This window comes from Amblyomma maculatum, chromosome 10 (genome assembly GCF_055883805.1).
Source record: "Amblyomma maculatum isolate TAMU_Amacu chromosome 10, ASM5588380v1, whole genome shotgun sequence".
NCBI lineage: Eukaryota > Metazoa > Arthropoda > Arachnida > Ixodida > Ixodidae > Amblyomma > Amblyomma maculatum.
The window spans coordinates 30013079-30037179 of NC_139353.1; the positions used below are offsets into that span (position 1 = coordinate 30013079).

Consider the following 24101-nt stretch of genomic DNA (forward strand, 5'->3'; position numbering starts at 1 on the left):
AATTTCAATATTCACACACCACTGGAAGAAAATTTCCTTTGTATTATGCTTACCAATACTATGTAAAAGAATGCTGCTGTCGCACTCCACTAAAAAAATATTTTCAACAGGATCTCAAACTGGGAGTTGATATGGTTAACTGCCTCCCACCTGCTAACAGCTGTAGCAAGGCAGTTGTTAGTGAAGTCATGCCAAGTTGACATTGCTTGAAGAACCTCCTTTGACAGACAGTGCTTCAATTTCAATTAGTTTCTGGCTACAGCAAATAACTTCAAGAAAGCCAAGCTTCCCACCTTGCCTCTAGGGGAGGGGCCTCGCACTCCTATTGCTATCGCACTCCGGAAAAAGCAAACAAAAATAAAAAAAAATCAATAACATAGAAAGTAGCCAAAATGTCTCGTACCCAGACATCGCACTCCCGATCTTTGTGGAAAAGGAAAACTGCACCTTCTTTCTTCTACTTGTACTTAAATGAATGACCCTGCAATTCATGATGACTGACAGAGCTGCTGAATGGATGCAATGGTTAATAATTAGCCACTGTCACTTACCTTCAAGAGAGAAAAATTGGGCTAAGAGATGTTAGTAGAGGCAAGTTGTTTGATGCCTTGCTCTTGAAGGCAGCTGGCAAAGCAGGCAAAGTTTGCACAGAGTAAGGGGTCAGAGAGTCTTCATTTTCACAAAGAACGCACACATTCTGGGGACAGAGCCTTCAAGTTGATTTTGGTCAGAAAGTGAGTCTGACAGTATAGCAGACTCATGAATTTGGCATGTACTTTCATAATGAGGTACAAATTTTCACAGCCAACGAGGCGCATGTTTGAGGCCCCTGCTCTTGGGGACATTTGGCTACTTTCTGGGTGCGAACATAGCATGAGTAATGACTAGGCTTGGCAGTATCGCACACCAGGTATGAACTGAGGAGCTCTGTTTACACCAACAAAAGGCAAGGAACAGACAAGACGAACGTTTACAGTCTTCCTTTTATTATTGTCCTTGTGCTTGCCTCCTGCTGAACCGTGGCGAAATACCCGTCAACACTGAGAAATACCTAACGACGCCAATGTAATCAGAAAGGAGGTGTTGAAGGGAAGGAGGAGCGGAACTGTCGCAGAACAGAAAAAGAAAAATACAAGAGGTGGTAAAAGCATTTCTGAATGAAAGGTTAAAAGGTAAGAACGTGACAACGGTAAAGACAGGCTTTTTTTTTTCCTCCCTGACATTTGGTTGCTCTTTGCTTCCACAGCGTGCAATGCTTGCACACAACACGCACACACATGCACGCACACACAACACACTCAAGATTGCTTTTCTGCAGTCCCTGCTAGTTTCAATAAAGAAGGGGGTAGAAAAAAAAATCCACGGCCCTCGCTCACGTTCTGACGACGACAATAATAATAATAATAATCATAATAGCAATAATCATAATAGTAATGGCAATCGTAACAACAGTCATTGTACAACACTGGGATGATGTGAACCGCACAGGACGATGGTAAGCTAAGGGCAGGCTGGCAGCAGGGGAGACAGGTAAGAGGGCAGTAAGAAATATGCGGAAGGGAGCCAACAGATACAGCAGCACGAAAAATGCGAGCTGAAAACAGGCCACGCTAAGATGAACAGGCTTAGCCTTTTCTTCCTCTACTAGGCTCTTGCGTGTGTGTGCCCGCATAGACATCGTGTGTCTCCCTCTCTCTGCATGTGTTGTGAGGTGGTGGGGGGTGAGTGAAAGTGAGTGAATGTGCCGTCTGCATGTCTTCCTATGAAGAGAGAAAAAAAAAAAAAGCTTTTGCAGAAAAAGAAACACAGGTCTAAGACAGATGGGACAGGATAAATGAGGGAGAAAGGAGGAGGAAGATGCTGATGCATCAACATCTGCAACGCTACAGCTGGTTGACACTGGATGACGACGACGATGTCACCTGGGGTGACCAATCGGCACCGGGCAGCACCACCTCCGAGTCAGTGGCGGCGTCACATCAACGACGACTCTACCAGTTCGGCTGATTCCCACGGTGCCTCTCTCTCCCCGGCTCTCCTTCGATTTGTTGCCAGCGGCCATGCATGCGTGGATGTTAGGAGGTTACGACTGCTGCCATTGCTGACAAAGCGTCCCTGCAGCCGTAATCTACCGCCGCCCCGTTTCACGAGAAAAAAAAAAGGTAAAAAGTAAAACGTGGTGGTGGTGGAGGGCACTTCTGCGCCCAATGCTTTGCTTCAAAAGCATCTGTGTTTCACTGGTTTGCCGTTTCCTCCACTTGTTCACAATCCTGTGAATGGCTCTTCACCTGCAGTCAGAGAGAGAGAGTGTATGTGAGCTGTGTGTAAAACACAGACGTGCACTCACAATCAGAACCACCACAGTCTGCTTGAAGCATTTTTGGTCACCCGGTAATAACAAATACAGATATTCTGAAACTAAAAATGAGCTTTATGTTACTGTCAAAATGGAAGGCTTGAATCAAATGCGACTTACCTAGCTCAATTTATTTGTCCACAGAGATCTCACAAAAAAAAAAAAAAACAAAAAAAAAAAAACGCATGTACTACAGAGTGAAGGGTCTTGAAAATGGTGTTTGAAGCTGGCCATAAGATAAACCTTTATTATGTGGAGTAGGGTCACTCAGCATTCATGATGTGTGCGAGACCTCAAAAGTGAGCTGATAATTTACAAGATATTGTTCGAAATTCCCACTTTCACTGCTCTCGGAGACCTGTGGTGTTGGACTTTCATTCAAACCCTCTCACATGACATCAGCAGCTAAAGAGCTATCAATGACTCGCTACTGCTGTTGGGAAGAGTATGGCAAGCCTAACAATTCAACGTCATTAGTTCAACACCACCATCAACGGAAGAGCACGGTGAGCTCGCCGATGGATTGCTTCCACTGGTTGCCAGAGTTCAGTGTTGTGCGGACCCTAGCGTGTAAATTACATGCAAGCAGGCAAACGCTGGGAAGTGAGGAAGTGAGCAGACAAAAGCACCCCATTGCATCAATCCGAAGTGCACAGGATGCCTAATTTTTGGGCAGAGCTTGTAATGGCTTGTAGTGGATATTTTTTTAGTGGCTTCCTCTGGCATTTTCTATCACCGATATACCGGGTGTCCCAACTAACTTGAACCAAGGGATACAAAATAATACATTTGATGTAGGTCAGTGAAACCAATTGCATTCAACTGCCAGGCTCCTTGCGCACTACAGGCGATTTTTTGTTTTGCAATTACTTAATTAGCTAATTATGTTAATTTTTCAAATTGATTAAATATCGACTTTAGACCAAACATGTGAATTGGAAACTTGTAGAGCACCTTCAGAAACCCCCATTCCATTAATTGCGATAAAGAACGTCTCACGTGTATCTTTTTTTCTGGGCTCGAACGAAAGCCCGCGAAATACAAATAATACCACGTGACTAGTGCATTTGTGCGCCGCGATTGTGGTGCTCTCAGTCGTGGTTTGAGCGAACGAAATTAGCTGCGGCCGTGTCTCCTTTGCCCCGTTAAAGCGGCCGATGGCTTCTTCGCCCGCGTCCGACAGCCGGCCCACGTGATGGTGCAAGTAGCACCGGGAGCGGCGAGCCGACACCACCGGGATTCTAACAAACCCTCCTTCTCTCCCATCAGCGTACTTTACGGCAAACGGATGAGCGATAAGGTATCAGCCACTGAATCTGCGCATACAGGCTTGGGTAAAGGGGCGAGATGACATAATGTGACTCGACTAAAATTAGCGCTGCACCTTCATTTGCCGGTTCTTTATCGTCATCCGCCTGTCGTGATGTAGGCTGCTGCGGTGCGTAGGTCTGGCCAAGATCGCGGTGTCGACGGGCGAGCTCGAGCTCGCTCCAACCATCGCCAACATTTCTGCCTGCCGCTGCAACGGGACAATCGGGTCACGGTCGCAGCTTATTTCGTTCGCTCAAACCACGACTGAGAGCACCACAATCGCGGCGCTCAAATGCGCTAGTCACGTGGTATTGTTTGTATTTCGCGGGCTTTCTTTTGAGCCCGGAAAAAAAGATACACGCGAGACTTTCTTTACCGCAATTAATGGAACGGGGGTTTCTGAAGGTGCTTTGCAACTTTCCAATTCACATTTTTGGTCTAAGCTGAATATTTATTAAATTAGAAAAATTAACATAATTAGCCAATTAACTAATTCCAAAACAAAAAATTGCCTGTAGTGCGCAAGCAGGCTGGTAGTTGTATGCAACTGGTTTCACTGACCTACCTCAAATAAATTATTTTGTAACCCTTGGTTCAAGTTAGCTGGGACACCCGGTATATAATGTTGCAAAAGCAGGATCAAGGCTGTTTCTAGAGAATAGGTGGTCCAAAATGTATTCAAATTCTGGCTTTCCTTACCCTCTGTGACTTTTTGAGGCCCTTTACCAGACCAGCAAAAAAAAAATAATAAAAAAATTTAAAAAAAAAAAAAAGGCGCCCCTTACCGACTCTGATGATGTAGACGGGGGTTTTAACTTGCTGTACACTTCCTCAATGAAACTCCTCCTGCGAACGAAAAAAAAAAAAAAAAAAAAAAGGACCACATACTACACTTTGTATGCTGACCTCAGCTGACACACAGAAAACATTTCATACAGCTTCCTCGTATTTTAAACAAATTATGTAGCTAAGACAAGAAACAGCATTCTCAAAAAGCAAGTGCACTTAAATGAACCAAAGCCTGCACAGTTTGATGTCTTTGTACTTACCGCAAATTTTTTAAAATCCTAGCCTTCAAAACTGTGCAATTCAACAACAATTAAAAAAAGAGAAAGTTAACCTTCTCGACCCACCTTCAAAATAGCTAAACACACAGCACCAAAGCCACTAACATCACAGCCTATTCCTATACATCTAGTGCCAATAAGTTATCTAAATTAAGAGTTGTATTGTGAGAATATATTCCAAATTGCGAATACGAATCAAGCACGTTTGTCATTCGATTCCTTTTTGAACCGAGAAAATGACCAGAGCAAGTATGCGGTTACCTGAAGGTGTACTGCCAGTGTTCGGTCTCTTGAGCACCCACAATATGTACTGTACAGCTTGACCAGTAGTTTCTTATTGCACTTTTTATATTATTACTATTTTTTAATCATGCCTTTCAAAGTAGACTTTAGAATAGCGCTTTCCTCCCATTCCTCTTTTTTGTTGGTCATTGCCCTCATACTGTGCTCCTGATGACCAGCCCAAAAGTTTTGCACGACTCTCTGGGTACAGCTGTACAAACATGAGAGTGCAGTAGAGTTGCACATGTCTGGCAGATGAACAATGTCATAAAGCAAAATTCAAGGAACATCTTGCGTTGGCTTTGATTGGCTTGTTATGTGGATTTTGAATTAGATTTCTATGACTAATGTGGCAAGTCATTATGTAATGTCAATAAGGTGTTATAGCAACATAATTATGATTGCATTCGGTATTCTATCTTTTTTTTTGGCTTGTTATGTGGATCGTGTTCGGTTGGCTTTGGATCTTCCTTTGGTCAAGCATTCCCGTGGACAGTCACTTTCTGCCACGCCGCAGATGAGCAAGAAAGGCTTCCGTCACCACCAAATTGTCACCAAACATAGACATGGCAAGCACCGCAGCAGCGCTTGCTGCACCATTTTAATTGCAGACTCGCTGTGCCCAAGCTGATACCAGAGCACCACACTTCCAAGAGCCTGAAATTAGAAATGCATGACACTCACTTGGCAAGAATCCCCCCACCAGGGGGAAGGCCAGGAAGCTCTTCCTCAGCCAATGTCTGGATGATGTTGTTCAGCTCAATGTCTGAGCTCTCGACAATCATTTCTGCAAGGCAAGGAAAACAGCACAATGTTCCACACAGCAGCGGCAACAATTGAAAACACCGTGCATGGCCTCACAATGCAAAGGCACATGAATATGGTATTCAAGAGACAACTTGAAAGAACCCTGCTCCCGTGTGAATAGTTTGGTGCTGTGTTTGTGCTGAATAATACTACATGGCTAACATAGTAGAACCTCGGTGATACGAATCTCACAGGGTCGCGAAAAAATTTGTATCATCAAAATGAACAAGAATAAGTATGCAGAAACATGAGAAAGCCAGTCACACAGATCTGTTTACGACCGGTAAGGATTATTACTGTTGCATGGTCCCAGCTCGCCACTCGCGGCGCATACAGTGCGACAGGCGATCGAGAGGCCGGGGATGTACGGGCCGAGTGCCTCCGTAGACTTCTCACAAAGCGTATAGCACAACAGGAGATGGCGACGCGCCGGCTGAGTGGCACCGCAAACTATGCACATGCAAACTATGCAAACTATGTGCCGCAAAAATGCGTATGGAGCGACTAGCGATTGCGAATCTACGATGTGCGGGCCATGCACGCCCACCACGTGCAGCCGACTACTACGCGGTGCACAGTATAGAGACTGGCTGTTGCGATGTGGATGATTTGTGGGCCGCGCGCCGCTGCATACTTTTCGCGGCATGAAAAGCATGACTGACGATCGCGAAAGGGGACAGCCGTCATCACCATCACCGAGGGCTAGACAGCATGCACTTATAAGACCAGCACCGATAGTAATGAGCGAGCACAGGCAGGTTTGTGGCACATAAATAATTGTTTTGCAGTTGCTGTACCATTTTTATTTTTCAGTCTGCTTACAAAGTTTCTGCAGCAAAAGTTACACTAGAAGGAGGAGGGTAGCGACATCCCAGCAGATGCGAGTGTTGCTGCGGAGAGGAGGAGAAGAGTAGTTCCCGCACTGCGCTAACAGAGTGGAGCAAGAAAGCGTCTGCTGAAATATGAAATTGGATTCTGCCTGAAACATCGATGAACTTTGACGCGTTCAACGGAACACCGGTTGAGTTCCATGCAATGCTCGGTCGCCCGCAACCAAAGCTTTCGCTCCACATTCGGTTTAGCAGCGTTCAACGCCTCTAAAATTTTAAGAATATTTCCTGACCTTTATCTTTCGCATGTCTGCTTAGAATCAAGGACAGGCTAGATTAATTATAGCAATTGCAGCAGACAGCTGAGAATAATAATAACAATAAACAAAAGGATCTAGGCATGAGGGATGAGCAGCCCGAGCCACTTGCCTGTGATCCTCTTCTCGATGAGCACGTTGAGTTCACGGTCGTGTTGCAGCGCCTCTTCATTCACCGTCGGCGCACCGGGGAAAAGCACAAGGACAATGCTCATGTTGTCCTTACTCCCCTGCACACAAACACGCCAGAAGAGAACAACAAACATGGTCACAAGGCACTTCCTCTCCATTAAAAGATACATCTGTGGACAGTTTTATGCAAGCCCTGTATGGGGAGGAAGACTCGTAGGTATTATAGATCTGGGGTCCTTTTCCATCAAAATCAATATACTATACCAGAATAAAATATACCGTACTTTGCTTTTGGCACTACAGTAGAACCTGGCACAACCAAATAAAACAATATTCCAATACATTCACTGCAAGACGAGAGTTCTCAAACTTTTTAGCCTCAAAAAACATCGCACAGCTTCAAAAAGTCACTGAAGAACCTTGCTTCTACGTCAGCCTCCCAAACATGCATGCAAAATGAGCAAGACGCGTCAAGAAACGCCAAAATTATATCAATGAAGACTTGCTGTAGTATAGCGAAACCTTTTGTACTGAACAAGTACAGCACAATCAGCCATAAATTGCAGCAGTTAAAAAAAAAGTGGGAGCTCGGGGGAACCCCACAAAACCACTCCAAGGGGCCAAGTTTAAAAAAAAAAATCCCTGCTGTGAGGGAAAAGTGCACCCACGCACCCGGTAGAGGCAAATGTCGATGACGGCAGAGCAGAGCTCCTCCAGGTTGTGTGAGATGCAGAGCTGGTGGTGGATAAACTGGCACAGCTCATCGTTGCTCATCACGTCCCAAATGCCGTCGCACGCAAGCACTAGAAACTCGTCTGCGGACGGGTCCCGGGCTTGTACAGTCACCTCCGGCTCGGGCGACACCAACTGCTCACAAGGACCCCTACCCGCCACCTGCACATGCGTGTGATCGTTTAAGGGTGCGCTTGAAAGCCCAGCGGCTGAATGGAAGTGGCACAATGCTTGTGGCCATTTGTACCAGTATTTACTCGCATAATGATCGCACTTTTTTTTTTTAAATACTGACGCAAATTTCGGGGTGCGATCATTACGCGGGGTAAATTTTCTACAAAAAAATTTTTGAGCACCGAAAACGCAAACAAGTTGCAGGTCAGACGTCTTAGAACATATATCTCGATTACAACCAAAAATAAAAGCTGAGTAAGGCTTACCTTCGCAATAAACACGCACATTAAGCATCACATGGAGTGCACAATGCCCATTTATTTTTTTTCGTCAGTACTCTAATCAAAGTCTGAATCCTCGCCATCCTCGCTTTCACTGCTGCACGACTCATCGGAAACGGCAGTGTCGTCGCTGGGAGCATCTTCACAATCCCACAGGAAGTCATCTTCCGTTCCATCCAAAGCGTTAGATATGCCTGTCTTCTTAAAACTCTTAGCCACTACCTCGTCGGGGATACTGCTCTACGCTTCTGTGATCCACGAGCACAGCATCTCCACGGATGGCCTTCTAATCTTTCCGCTCGGCGTCAAATCATGCTGGCCCATCGCCATCCACTCAGCATAAAGTCGTCGAATGTTGTCCTTGAACGGTTTGTTCAAAGACACGTCAAGAGGCTGCAGCAGCGAAGTCAGGCCGCCAGGAATGACTGCAATGTCCGTGCGCAGCTCTTTCAGCTTGGCACGCACGCTGTCCACAAGGTGACCCCTAAAACTGTCCAAAACCAGAAGCGAGGGAAGCAGAAATGCTCCTGGTCTTCCCCAAACAGTCTTGATCCAGTCGACCATCAGGTCTGCAGTCATCCACCCTTTCATCTGTGCACGTATATGGATGCCACGGGGAAAGTTTCCCTTCGGAATAGTCTTCCGTTTGAAGATCACGTATGGTGGCAGCTTCCGCCTGTCGGCCGTCACAGCAAGCATGACTGTGCATCGCTGTTTTTCTGCACCAGACGTCTTCACGAGGACGCTCCGAGCACCCTTCTCGTTCACAGATGTATTCCGGGGCATGTCGAACGTCAGTGGAGTTTGATCGGCGTTTCCAATTTGCGACATGAGGTAACCGCATTTTTCGCGAAGCCTAGTGACGAAGTGATGGAAGTCTATCACTTTGCTTTCATACGCGGCTGGGAGCCGCTGGCACAACGACGTCTGCCGCCTCAGGGAAAGTCCATTCCGTCGCATAAAGCGAGTCGTCCAATCGGAGCTAGCGCGGAAATCCTTTGCGGCGATTCCCAGCTTCCTGGCAGTTGTGCGCGCCTGCGTCTGTATCAATTCTAATGACACTGCACAACCATCCTTGCGCAGGTCCCTCACGTATTCTAGGACCGCCTCCTCAACACAAGGGAACTTGCCCGTTTTGGGTCCACGGAAAGCCCGCTGTGTCTTGTTCGTAGCCATCAGCTTCTCGCGCTGCTTCTTCCAATAGCGTATCCTCATTTCGTCCACGCCGAAATGCCTACCAGCAGCGCGGTTGCCATGCTCCAGTGCATAGTCGACAGCCTTGAGCTTGAACGCGGCGGTGTAACTGGCATACCGCCCCATGGTGAAATGGCGTAAACTCGCACAAAAACACAAAGCACGCTACGACGCTGCCGAATTGCAAAATGGCGAACGCCGCAAAGCATGGAATCATGGGAACTCCAACGTTACTAGACTAGGTTAGGAACTCGTCGGAATGCATTCGCTGCGGGATGACTGCAGATCAACCACCAGGCGGCTCCTTGTTCGGGGTGCGATCATTACGCGGGGAATTTAAAAAATGGAATTTTGACCTCAAAATTCAGGGGTGCAATCACTACGCGAGTGCGATCATTATGAGAGTAAATACGGTATTCTAGCTTTAACAAAGAAATGGATTTCAAAACTTGTTGGAGTCAGTCTTAACCTAAAGTGGGCCTTTTAAACGTTACACAGGTTTGAGAGATTTATCAGAAAATGTTTATTCAGTGCTTTACCTTAGTACGGGTTCTAGGCCTACTTTTCACCCCCCAGTCTGCTGCAATGTCCATGAGCGCCCCCTCTGTTCATAAACAGGGTAATGGTCTATAGTTTACAACTTCATTAATTTGTACTACTGCAGTACGGGTTCTAGGCCTACTTTTCATCCCCACTCTGCTGCAACGTCCATGAGCGCACCCTTTGTTCATAAACAGGGTGGTGACCTATAGAATGCAACTTTATTAATTTGCACTACTACAAGGGGCTAGGAAAAGTGTTCATATTATTCGACGGTCAAGCTAACGGAAGGCCCTCTCCCAGAAGTCTACCTAAAGCCACCTGCATCACATAAAGCTATTTTGTAAGAACCTAGGCAATGGCTGCTAATTCTTTTTTTTTTTTTTTTTTTTGGGGGGGGGGGGGGGGTTACAAGAGTGCAGCAAGAAACTTTTTCACAGTCCCATCCAATGCTTTCCTTATGCAGAAACTGCTGACAATGACAAAACAGAACTGCTTCAAAGGTGGTAGAGATCTCTGTGGCCTCCACTACAGTGCAAGCAGCACCACGTCCAGAAAATCTCCATGGCACTGTTATGAGCATGCACACACTAGGTACAAGTTCCTGCACAGTGGAAGAACAGCTCCATTGAACGGAACCAAAAAAAACGCATAGCCGCTGGATCGGTAGGACACTATAAAAAGAAACACAGGAAAACTCAAACATCAGTGATGCTCTGGTCAGCATCTGAAACAGCAAATGTGCAACTGGATTCCCTTGGCTGGCTGATGCACATGGTAAGCTAACGTTAAACTCTTATAAGCCACGTGACTGCACACATTTTGGTCACCTGGGGCCCCCAAAAGTCTTTCACACCTGCCACTGCACGCGCGTCGTGGGTAGACTGAAAACACTGCACCATGAGATATGTGTCTAAGAAAGCTGTTCAAGCGATGCCGTGGAGGTCGCAGCTGAATATGGTGCCCTGTCAAAAACCCGTCCAAATTATAGCTCCAAACTACAGAACAGCTGCATCTGAATTATCAAGCGCCTAATGCCACAAAACTGAATTAGCATTGGCCCTAGCCACAACGCCAAACCAAATAATTTGGGTCTTCAAATTAATGGGGTTCAAATGAATAAGTTATTAAATAACCAAAAATAGGTACCTCAAATAAAGAAAACAATGTTAGCTCGTTACTCAAATGTGCCCACCATGCAACTAAACAAAGCAACTCCGATCAAGTGCAGGAAGGTGAGACTTGCCTGTTTGTACTCAAAGTCCCCCAGTGCTCGAGAGACAGCCAGGGAGCCGTTGACCCGCTGGATCATGACAGACCCGCCAGCCCGCTGAATGCGTTCCTTCTCCCCAGGGTTGATGGGCTTGTGGTCACGCGTGGTGAAGGCTGGCTGCCCGTTGCGGCACAGCAGGGCCCGTGAGTCGCCACAGTTGGCAAAGTAGACGTGGCCCGGCGAGACGAGGGCACACACGGCTGTCGAGCCACTCTTGTCCTCACCCGAGGCCACCTCGGGCAACGCTCGCATCTGGTCATCGAGGCAGAGGAAGCCACGGCGGATGCCCGTCGCCACCCGCTCTGCCAGTTCCTCCCCACCCTTGAAGTAAAATATGTGGACAAGTGAAAGAAGACCGCACAGTAAGGAACATTTCTGTTGTACACAGTGGCATGCATGAACCTTAGGAAGCACTGCATAAAGCTTCCAGACTCAAATGTCAATGCAGCTTGGTGGCGGCGGCTCAGATGAGGTTGCCCTCGCACTCACTGCTCAAAAGACTGCCCTACCTTAATGTCTCTAAAGAAGAAAATAGCTGCTCGCAGCTCAAAGCTCGCCAGCTTTCTGCAGTTTGTAAAAACCTCAGTGAGTGGGCATGCATTATATATTTAGCTATTGTGAGGAACACGAACGCAGATCGCACATAAATACAGCATTGCAAATCATCGCCATGCAACTGCAAACATGGGCCATAATTTGATTTTCTCTGATTCCCATGCTGCTGGAACGCATGCGACGAGCGCCCTTTTGCCCATCGTGCACATTCATGCCTCGGATGGCTAAAAAGCTTTCCAGCATCATAATTGTGGATGTAATCATAAAAACATCTCCGCTGTAACAGACCTGGGACCTGCAAGCCACTTTTGAGCCTCAAGCGTTTTAGTACACGCCATCTGTAGTCTGTTCAGCCCCAGTGAACCCGGCCTGAGGACGGTTCTCAAGTGCCCGTTCTTTCATATCTAATAAAATGCCTTACACCTCAACACGCCGCCAGGTGCATGCATCAATCGTCTGCTACACAGCTTTTAAACCACTTGTAACTACAAAGCAACTCTACTAGGGGGCATCAAACCTGGTTACGATTATGTTTACGTCTCAATATTACCAAGCATTGCAGCTATAATAAAACATTGTTGCAGTTGGTCTTCAAGAAAGGAGGAATGACATGAGCAACTAGCTGCCCTCACCTCGCCCATGTCAGAGGCAGCCACGGTGTGGGTGAACTCATCTGTCTGGATGATGGCGTCGAGCAGGTTCTGGGCACAGTGGGCCGAGACACGGGCACCAGCGTGCCCATCAAAGACAGCAAAAAAGCTCCAGCGGTCGAGGCCACAAGGCAGGCCCACCATGGCACAGTGGGCGTCCTCCATCTCGACACGCCAGCCTTGCATGCTGGCCAGGGCATAGCGCAGCCCATTGCCCTGGCCCCCTTCGGTGTGCTTTTCCACTTTGGGCTTGTCCAGGAAGGCCCCCATCTTGAAGAGGCGCCGCTTGGACGGGCCCCTGCTCACACAATTCAACCGTCCAATTAGTGGCAACTGCCGCCGTCTCTCAATGGCCACAGCATTCAACTGCAGAGCACAAGGAAATGAATGTTCTGGTATGCTAAAACAAACCGTGCGCTGTGCAATATTGGGGCATATTGAAGAACCCTAAATGAAGGATAGACAGTGTGGGAGCCGTGGGGCACAAAGATGGTCTTCGCTTCGGTGCGCACAGCCCAATCATCAATTACTAACGGCACAAAAACAAAGCCAACTGGCAGGTCGTACTTATACGCACCGATGGTAAGCAGAAGAGCCTACAGTTGAGGAGCTGCAGTTTAGATGCAACAAGCATTCATAGCCATCTAGCTCAGCGGTGCAACAATAAACACAAGGTCAACAGCTCTGGAGGGACACTCAAGCTCCACTGTTAAGAATACGACGCAACAGCATCACTGGCTTCAGTTTGCCGGCTCTTGTTGCAGATTCTTGTTCACGCACATGGATTTTGCTACTCGCCCGATTAGTAATCCCTTAATCTGTTCCTTTCCAAAGGTCCTTGCATGGAAGGTGCTTTAGAAAACCAGACTTTTTCCCCGGCTGAAACTGCGGGGCGAAAGAAGTGTTGTGTTCTACCAGGTAGCTCTCTAGGCACCTGAAGACGAAGTGCATAAGTCGCATGCCTATATACTGATGCTACTACTGTTCTTGCCAGCGACTGACAGTAGCAATACTCTCAAATAGAACCGTATTGGCTCCTTCCTCAGATACAACAATATCTCACACATATTCTTTAGCATAAAGCTATATAAGCCATACTAATGTGCAGGTGTGGCCTAACAGTAGCGTGTCTAACTCAGAATGCAAGGCTGGATTCTCACCTCACCCGTTCATCAGAAAGGAGAGACCCAAGCAGACATGGCACTAACTGAATTACAGTAATTACTGCAGTTCCATTAGTTTTCACAGTAATACATTGTGTAATTTACTTTTTCTGATATGGTAATTTAGTAATGGAATTACTTTATGACAGTAATTTTGGCAACAAAAGTAATTATATTTTTTCCAAAGTACAGTAAAACCTCGTTAATACGCACCCACATACCAAAATGGAGGTAAAAAAACGAAGGAGAGAGCGTGACGTCAGGCGGCCAAACTTCGCAAGCCAAGCGCCGAGAACGCCGTTCCCTCCCCCGTTCTTTTGCTCTTCAAGTCTGTCACTAATGTTTTGATGTCGCTATGTTTTAATTCGCGCGGCTGTCTGCTATGGCAAGCACGGGTTACCGCGTCTGAGCACTGTACAGCGTCGATTCCCCGGTGCTGCGCGCGAGGCTCGCGCGGCGACGATTCGCGCATGCGCGATAAGCAGCGGTAGTAGATATCACCGCACGCTGTCACGTGGTCTAATCACGTGGAGACCGACTCGCTCCCTTTAGGTACTCCTTAGTTGTTTTTATCTCCATGCATATCAAGTAGTTACGGTTAAAACGTAGTTGTGAGAATTCGCCAGCCTAGGCACCACTGAAACACATGTATTGGCTGATCGTTTCGGATGTAGTGGCTCATGAAATGCCTACCGTAGTAGCCGCATCGCTTCTGCCCAGCCAACCGCCGAGTTGCGAAGCGGAACTTTCTCCTCCCCCTTTATTAGCCACTTTTCATTTACGAAACTCATTATCAAAGTACAGACCGCCGGCACAACTATAGTGAACTAGGCACAAATCGCGGCCATGAGCCGTCAGGTCCGACGAGTGCGGCGATGTCCATGTCAATAGGGAGCCAAAGAAGCATCGGCTGCTTCTGCTTTCTTGCACGAGAACCAAAAAACGTTGACGCGAACGCATCGCGGTGGCCAGCCCTATTGCAGTAATCACCATCGTCATGAACCTCCATGCACCTGCACTAGTTCACTATACCTGCACTACAGTGCTCTAGAATTCTAGAGCACCCGTTTTGACGGCGCTAGCAGATGACGCGCGCTGCCGATGAGATGCTTGTAAAGATCGATGGATGGTCCACTCAGGGTCATTTTTTTCCTGTCGTCGACGAATCCGGCGCCATTCTCAGGGAAAATGGCGAGTTCCTCTAAGGCCTCTTGTGACAACCTGAATAGCCTCCAGAGTTCAAAGCTGAAATATTTAGCAACAGCGCTTCAGTTGTACGGGAACTTGGTAAATTGCGGTCTGTCTAGTCGATCGGTCTCGGTCTGAACCACGATGTAATAACTGTGTTGCCGTGAAGGAAAGCACGGCGTCGGTTTCCCGTCCTTACTATCGGAGGACTCAGAAATTCCTTAAAAATGACTTCAACGACGTTGTCGTCCATAGCCTCGCGAGGCACAAAAATAATCGCACCGCGAGAACTTACCGCACGCGGCCAACGGAAACAAGAGAGCAGACGACAAGGATCGATTTAAAATTCCGCAACAATAATGTGTGGCACTGCTGACGCAGCCTTAATTGCACCTAAGACTCCTCTCTTAATTGCATCTAAGGCGTGCAACTGAACCACAGAACTGGAACTGCACCTCGCCGGCACCTGACTGGCACCAGCGGAACTTTTTGAGAATTGGTGCCAAGAACCAGTTCTGGATCGAACAGAGGCCCTGCATTTAGGCCTACTAAAATTCAGGACCCCCCTATTTGTGTGGAAGTTAGAAGCTACACGTTTTCCCAACAGCACCGTAACAGCTAAATATGGGTAGCCCAAATAAGAAAACAGAGGAGGAGGAAGTGGATCTCGTCCAGTGTGAGAAATGTGACCGATGGTGCTACTTGGACGAAGCGGGATTTGGCAGTTTAACAAAAGCTGACGGGGAAAGCTTGATATACAAGCGAATGTAGAGAATGGAGAACAAATTTATGTGTGAGGTTAAGCAGCTGAAAAGGAAGCTGAGGGAGGAAAGGTAACGCCTCGTAGTATCCGTCGAGAGAGAGTGGATCCACTAAGCCAAGTGGGAGTCTCTGCAGCAGGAACTAAAGGAGGAGCGTGAGAGGTGATCAAGTGACAAAAAAAAAAACTGGATGAGAGGACAAAGGGGCATGCGGAGAGCGAGACACAGGGGCAGGAGACAGAGGGAACGAGGAGATCCAGAACACGCCGCCATAACTGAATGGGGGGCGGACGGGTCACAGTGGGGACCACAGGGAAAGGAGGGAACTCCACTGACTGGGAAGGAGAGTGCCGTGATGGTGGTGGAGACCCAAAAACCAAGCATGCAACAAAGCCAAGGAGAAGGTGGCAAAGCGGCAAGGAACTCCACTAGGAGAGTTTGAGTAGTTGGCAGTTCAAACATCTCCAAAATTAAAAAAGACCTAAAAACGGTTGAATATAATGAACAGGTAAAGGTAGAGAGCAGACCTGGAGAATGTTTCAGGACAGTAGTAGAGAGGGCTCAGGACCACCTGTGGGAAAATGCAGAAGGGGACAACCTAGTTGCGATACATGCACGAGTGAATGATGTTCTATAGGGAAGGGGAAAATACCTGGGAAAGCAGGTACAGACAGGAGTGGCGAATCTAAGGGCGGCACAGGAAAAGTGAACACCCTATGCACGGTTCCGGAGGTAAGAGGACAAGGACCCTACATAGAACAAGTCATGAGGACCAACATATGCATCCGAGAGGTCGGAAGGCCGCTCGGGTCTGACATTATGGAGGTCAACAGGGAAGCCTATGGAGATCAAAATTCCACCCTATTCGCCCCTGATGGTATCCATTATGCAACACGAACAGGATGGAGGGTGGGTATGAGGATTGTGCGTAGAGCTCAGGCTTTTTTTCAGGCACGCAGGATACCCCTGCATGCCAAGAAGTGAAAAAGGTGAAAGGAGGAGAGGGCAGGGCAAGAAGACAGAGAAGGAAGAGGAAACGGGCCATAAATGTGGGATTCATAAACGTGCAAGGTGGTAGAAGCAGGATGAAATGGGAGAAAATACAGGAACAATTGGAAATTGAAAACTTCGTGTTATATGGAGTGGTCGAAACACATCTAAGGGATATGGAAAAACCTCCGAATGTCGAAGGCTGCACTTGGACACGATGCAACAGGCAGAGAAAAAAACGTACAGGAGGAGAGCTCGGAGCATTCATAAAGGGACAAGACTAGGAAAGGATAAGAGAGAACTGCAAGGAACATATTTGGCTACAAGGTATAGTGGAAGGTCAAGAGACAATGCTGGAGTTTGTATACCTCAGAACAGGGAGAGACTCGAGAAGAGAATGCCAGGCATCTCGAATGTCCTACCGAAGACAGCAGGGAACTAGGCTCAAAACAGGAAGTTCTTATTATGGGCGATATGAACGCCCACCTGGAACAATTCAATGGAGCTACAGATGAAACAGGGAGGATGCTGGGAGCATTTTGTGAGGCTCAAGATCTTGTAATTGTAAACGCAGAAGGGAAATGCGAGGGGAAAATAACGCGGGAAAAAAATAACTCACACTCCACTATTGACTATTGCCTAATGTCGCACAAACTGTACTAGGGAGAATGGATATTGATGAAGATGGTATGAAAATCTTGGAAAGTGATCACAATTTAAATCAGGTTTGGGAGGGACACAACAACACTGGGAAGACAAGAGCGAACAAACATAACCTTAATGAAGCACAGTTGCAGGAAGTGGCAAATCACATAGAAGACATAGTATCCAAGTGACCAAATAGGGAGTGGACAATATGATGACCTACTAAAGAAAGAGCCAGAGGGCTCAACACAGGCAGGGAAGCAAAAAGGAAAAGCATAAACCAAAAAGCTGGTGGGAAATGGAGGTGGCTGCCATAGTGAGATGCTAAGTGGCATCCAGAGTAGAATTAAAACGGAAGGAATACCTAGAGAGAAAAAGAAAGGCAGCAACAATAATCCAGGATAAAATGGGGAAAGCCGGAGTCCGGTGGATGATGGAGATTAATAAAAAAAGATAGAAGTGCCGCAAAAAAGGTTTTGGGAGCAATAAGAGCACAAGCAGTGGGTACAACAGCCACTGATGACACATGAAGGCAAAAGGGTAGAGGGTGAGGAATCAGAATATCAGGAACATAATAGAGGCCACATTTGCAGAGCATGGGGAGGACACACAAGGAAGATATGAAAATATTGAAAGCAACAGGGCCAGGGCTTAAGAGGAAGAATGGAGCAAAACAGAAACGAACTGTGACAGGGCCTGACGCAATTCCCATGAGATTGATTAACATGTTAGGTGAAAAAAGAAAGTCGAAATTACAGCACGTGACTGAACAAATACATAGTAGAAGGAGGAGAGGTACCAAAAGACTGGAAATTGAGTAGAATGAGACTAGTGGTAAGGGAAGCAAGGACAATATTAAATCTTAGACCAATCACCTTACCTTATTCCTTAGTCAATGCAACTTGCTAAGAGTAGATTAGAAGAATGGGAAGAGGGTGAGGAGATACTAGGTGAGCTGCAGAATGGGTTCCGCAAGGACAGAAGACTGGAGGATAACTTGTTTATAATAACCCAGTGTATAAAGGTAGCAGTGACAGGTAAGAGACCTCTATGGTGAGCCTTTCTGGACATTAAGGGGACATATGATAATGTAGATCAGGGTAAGCTGTGGGACCAATTAAAGAGATATGGATTGGATGGTAGCATAGCCAGGTTCCTAGAAAGGGCATATACAGATAATGCGACTGTCATAACATGGGAAGGACAAACAACAAAGCCAGCTAAAATAAAAAGAGGACTCTGGCAAGGCTGCCCCTTGTCACTCCTGCTATTCATGATATATATAAGAGTCAGATAGAAAAAAGCCTTGAAAAGAGTGAAGTAGGAGTAGACCTGGAATATATGCAGGGAGGACAGAAACTAAGCTAAGTGCTACCGGGATTGATGTACGCAGATGAGATTGTCTTGCTAGCAGACAAGAGAGATGGGTTGAAGGAGCTAATAAGGATTTGTGGGACAGAAGGTGCTAAGTTGGGACTGCAATTCAGTAGAGAGAAATCAGGGATAATGGTATATAATGATGACAAAGGCGACCCAATAGAGATATAGGAAACAAAGACTGATCATGTGGAAAAATAAATATTTGGGCATATGGCTAAATAAAGGCAAATACTGTCTGGAAGAACAAGAAAAAACTATCAAAGACAAAGCAAAGAGGATTGCAGATATGAAACACAGGGTGCTTTGGAATATAATAGCTATGATGTAATTAGAGGGGCAAGGAAAGGAATTATGGTACCAGGCCTCACTTTTCGGAATGCGGCCCTGTGCTTGAAATGAAAGGTACAGTCAAGAGACAGGTGGGCAGGTTAGCCCTAGGGACCCATGGAAACACTCCGAATGAGGGTGTCCAGGGGGACATGGGCTGGTCATCTTTTGAGGTGAGAGAGGCAATTGACAAACTAAAATACTATCAGAGACTGTCCGGAATAGAAGAAACAAGGTGGGCAAGAAAGGTATACAAGCATTTATACATTAAAAGCATAAATACAAAGTGGACAAACAGAATCCAAAAGCTAAGGTTTAAGTACAAAGAGACGACTGATGAGACACAGCAAAATACTAACGTGGAAAGCTAGGTAAAAGAGATAGAAAGACAGCTGTGGGAGACAAGAATGCAAGAAAAATCGGTGCAGAGTGTGCATAAAAATCGAAAGCAGGACATGAAGGAAAATCTATTTGACAGCTCACGAGGCAGCCCACTGCTATTCGAAGCTAGAACAGGAGTTCTGCGAACTAAAACGTACAGGGCAAAATTTGAGGAAGTAGATATGTTATGCGTGCTTTGTGGAGTTTAAATAGGGACTGCAGAACATATAGTGCTGAGGCGCAGGAAACTCCAGCCGGCTATCCCAAACGGAAAGAGAGGGCGCTGGGATTTGCCAGGAAAGATGCACAAATAGACGAGAAACAAGTTATTATAACGAAGAGCCGGTTGGGAGATTGGTGAAGTAGGGCAAGGGAGATGGGAAATTGGGAAACCACGAGCTGATTCTATGGGGAAAGGAGGTTTATAGGCTAGGCAGTGCAAGCTGCCACCCAATACTAAGAGTAAGGCCACTATCCATACATCCGTAAACCCTACCGCCTACAGACCCTACCCATGTGACTGCTCGCACCAACCTCGCACTTGGCGTGTGCTATGCTGTTGAGATTCGGCAATGCGCTTTTTTTGGGTGGGTGGAGGGGAGACTTGTCTGGAGGTGGAGCTGTGCGAAGTGTCAGTGTGTGTACGAATGGTGGTCACTATGTCGAAGCCTAGTCGACCTAAGTATCGCATACTGACTTAAGAAATAGTTGGTCGTCATTCATTCCATAGAAAATGGAACCACAAAGAGTGCACTAGCACGTGCGTAGGACTTGCCCTTGACGACAGTCTGCAGTATATGGAATTCTGGGGAGAAGCTGAAAATTGGATATGAAGAGGTGCCGCTTGAGGGGTTCTGCTTTTCCTGACGTTGAAAAAGCTTTGGTGTTGTGGCTGAGAAAATCTAGATCGCAAAACTTGCCGGTCACCGGACCTCTTCTCGCCGAAAAAGCGGAAGCGTTTGCAGCCCAGCTGAACTGCGAAGACTTTTCTTGCAGCAACGATTGGTTGGCTCGCTTTAATGCTCGCTACAATACAAGTTCGAGGGTGGTGAGTGGAGAGGCAGCACACACGGACAAGGAGGATGCCCAAGAATGACAGAATGGGCTGCTGCAACAAGAGTTAGCAAACTACACCGTGGAAATGTTTTCAACTTGGATGAGTAGGCGCTTTTCTACCGACTTCTGCCCAACAGAACGCTGGCATTCAAGGGGGAAAACTGCACCGGTGACAAACTTGCAAAAGAACGAATATCAGTTGTTTTTACGGTCCACATGACCAGCAGACAGAAGTTGCCACTCCTTGTGATTGGACGCTACGGCAAGCCAAAGTGCTTCAAAGGCAGTCGATTGCCCTCGGGTGTTATTTAAAGGAGTAATCAGAAAGCGTGCATTACTGCCAAGCTTTCTGAAGAATACATCCAGCTATTGGATCAGCGTTTCGTGGCAGAAAAAAGGAAAATCCTGCTGGTGCTTGACAATGCATTGTCCCATATTTATTTGGAAAACTTGGGCGCAATCAAGCTCCTTTTCCTGTCACCCAAAACCACGGCACTTGTACAGCCTCTCAACCAAGGCATCATTCATTCGTTCGGTCAAGCAACACTACAGAAAGAATCTTCTACGCAGAATGCTTTTGGCGATGGAAAGCGGGAAGACGTACCTCATCAATCTGCTGGGTGCTGTGCACCTCCTAACATTATCGTGGCAGCAAGTTCACCCCGTTACAGTACAAAATTGCTTCACGTGGGCAAATTTCAGAGTGTGCGCAAGCAATGCCTAAGTCAACGATCCCGCTGTCGACAATCCCCAATAAATGGGATGCCCTGCTGATAGAGGTGTTGGAGCGACAAGGTGGTGCGGAGACTGTGGACTTCGAAATGTTCTGTGAAGTCGACAGCGAAGTTTCAACGTCTCCGGGCAGGTCGGAAAGTGCAATTGTTGCCGCTGTTGCCCCACCCCAAGGCAATGAAGACATTGAGAATGAGGACAGCGGCGACGAGCTGGGAATGGAAGATTTCGGCCCTTCCATGGCGGAAGCTTCTCAAACATTGATGGTTATGAGGGTGTTCACCGAGAAGAGGGAGGGGCCTCATGGAAAACCTTGCCCAGAGTCTCGCCGTTTTTGAGACTGCTATTGTCACCGCACAACCGTGGCGGCGGCAAATGAAAATGATGCTTTTGGTCTGCAGCAGCACGCCAATAAAATGCATGTAGGTATGTGCATTCATGAAACATTTACTGTGCCTGAATTTTTCTTCTTTCAGAGCGGAAATAATGGCTCATTTGTATTGATTGGTTAAGGCGTACTAACCAGATAGTGCATACTTTTCCCACGTCTCCACCAACTACGTATTAATGGGGTATTACTGTACTTTTACTAGAGTGCACTCCTGCTTTTTCAATATAAAATGCTATACAGTGCCGCAAAAGCAAGAATGACACGCAGCAAACCTGAGACAGTGCAACAGACCAGCAAAAAGAGACCGAATTGAGTAGAACTGTGCATCTGAGACCTGCGGTATGCTATGTAGCCAGGTCATTTACTGCGGTTATCCTTTGTGTAGCCTCAAACATTCCCCAAGAAGCAAGATGTAAGCGGCCAAAGGGCGGCCGAAAGGAATGACCATAAAGGACGACCTGAGTTAAAACTAGCTGGGAGAGCGCTGTGACACTTCTCCTTGCATCAGCTAGGAGACACAGTTCCTGGTCACACTTGATGCCGCAGAGTGAAAAAAGGGGAGGATACACAGACGGAAAAGCCCATGGAATAAACTTTACTTAGTGCAAGGTACCGAGGTTGATTCCTGGGACCACAGAGACAATAAATAACCTGCTTCAGTGGACTTCAAATGGTGGAGACCGCTAGGCCAGCAAGGTGTTGGGCCAGCCTCTCATGTCCTGAACACAATGAAAGTGAAGAGCACTCGGCCATGGTTCCGTTTTCATTTGTTTAATAGTCATCTCATATTTGTAACGGCACATGCTGCAGGTAAGAGGAATGAAGGAACAGTTGCCTGGGAGGGAATTTGCCTGGAAGACTGAAGAATGTGCCAAGTCTGAAGAAAGGTTTAATTTGTTTAGAATGTTTACTAGTTTTTTTATGAATGACAACAGAAATTTAAAATAAATTGCATTACTTTTACAAGTAATTGAAATGCAATATCATTACCTTTGGAAGCAGTAATTCGCAATGTAATTTAGTTACATTTATGCAACTTCCATCAAGGTAATTAGTAACATAATTTAATGTTTCTCTTTGTTAACTAATTTGCCACGTATGGACCCAAGTTGGCAGGTCCTGCCAAATTAGGCACGTCATTTGGTCACCTGACAACGAACATTACGATCAATGTGCTCCAGCTATGCCAGCCACCAACTACCACCTGCCAGAGCCGTGCCCACTATTTTTCACCCACAACGCGGCCAACACCACATTTCCTGCTGAATGAGGCCTGTAACGCTATTACTTTAAAACAAGCAACTACAGAGGCTGAAGAAAAATGCACGATGCAAGTTCTGCACAAAAGGACAAGACAGCAGGAAAGGTTGGAGATACATAGCCCTCAAAAAAACCAATTGCGACGACGAAGCAACGGGATGCAGAGAGCTTTTCCTTTACATAGCTTCTTCCGTCTGTTCCCTCCTATAATCATTCGGACAAGCACGAGGGGTATATGCAATGTACAATTTCAACCACCACTGCTGATCAGAGCCCACTGCTGCTGCACTAATATATAGACCCTAGCTTGTGCTGGAGACGGTCACCCTACATACACAACCTTTCTAATCACACACATACACCTCAGCCTTTAAGTCTACATTCTCTTGAGCCCACTCTGTTATCCTAATTCTTCTCTGGTTGTTTGTTCCTTACATTACTCAGGGATATTTACCACCGGGCTTGGGCTTCAAAAATGAGACCCATCAACACATTAAGGCTGTCACCAATGTCTTCACCGAACAATGCTAGTGAATATCATAGAAAGGCTACATTACTCGGGGATATTTACCAAGTGTGTTCTGAGCACATTAACTAACAGGTTTCTCTATTTTTCAAAATATATCAGGGCTTGGGCTTAAAAAATGAGGCCCATCAACACATTAAGGCTGTCACCAATGTCTTCACAGAACAATGGTAATGAATATCATAGAAAGACCAAAGTATAACAATAATAAGGCTATTTGCTCACTGTGCTCTCTTAAAGCACACTAAAACAATTTGTGCTGTTACTGAATCATGTTTTCACATCGCTTTAATGAAGTCGCCACTGCATATTCTTACTTTAGAGATATGTTCAATCCGGCTGCCACAGCCGTGCTCTAAGGAAGGCTAAACAGAAGGCACCCATGGACTGTGTGATGCCAATGCATGTTAAAGAACCTCAAGTGGAGCCCTAAGCCCAGTCACGGGCAGTATCGAAGATACATGTACTTCGATACTATCTTTCGATATATTTTATGTATCAGTGTTATGTGCCGTGTGCTGAAAATGAGAGTATCAGAGTATTGGTATCGAAAATACATTTTTGGTGCATTGTGTATTTTAGTTATACCCTATACTAACAAAAGGCTTTGAGACGGCTCTGAGCCAGACTTTAGATCGGTGGTACTCGCTCAGGCGATAGCACAAGCAGGGTGGCAGCTCGGCTTGCACTACCATCATGCTCAGAAGCTGTTGAGTCTGTAAGCCAAACAAAGGTCAGGCATCCTTCCGCACATGAGTCAGCAGGGTCATCAGCACAAGGATGCTAAACTCAGTGGGGCC

The 24101-nt window shown here is 46.5% G+C and overlaps 1 protein-coding gene across 2 annotated transcripts in view; it reads right to left on the reverse strand.

Moving 5' to 3' along the window:
- Positions 1-965: 965 nt before the first annotated feature.
- alph (protein phosphatase alphabet) overlaps positions 966-24101 on the reverse strand; it is a 42130-nt gene continuing 18994 nt past the window's right edge. For both annotated transcript variants that reach the window (XM_084582369.1, XM_084582370.1), the window contains exons 2-8: positions 12484-12799; positions 11270-11617; positions 7775-7996; positions 7083-7200; positions 5701-5803; positions 4453-4513; positions 966-2288 (exon numbers count right to left, since the gene is read on the reverse strand). In XM_084582369.1, the coding sequence (XP_084438495.1) occupies positions 2235-2288; positions 4453-4513; positions 5701-5803; positions 7083-7200; positions 7775-7996; positions 11270-11617; positions 12484-12771 (1194 nt within the window). In that variant the 5' untranslated portion in view covers positions 12772-12799 and the 3' untranslated portion in view covers positions 966-2234. The remainder of the gene's footprint in view (positions 2289-4452; positions 4514-5700; positions 5804-7082; positions 7201-7774; positions 7997-11269; positions 11618-12483; positions 12800-24101) is intronic.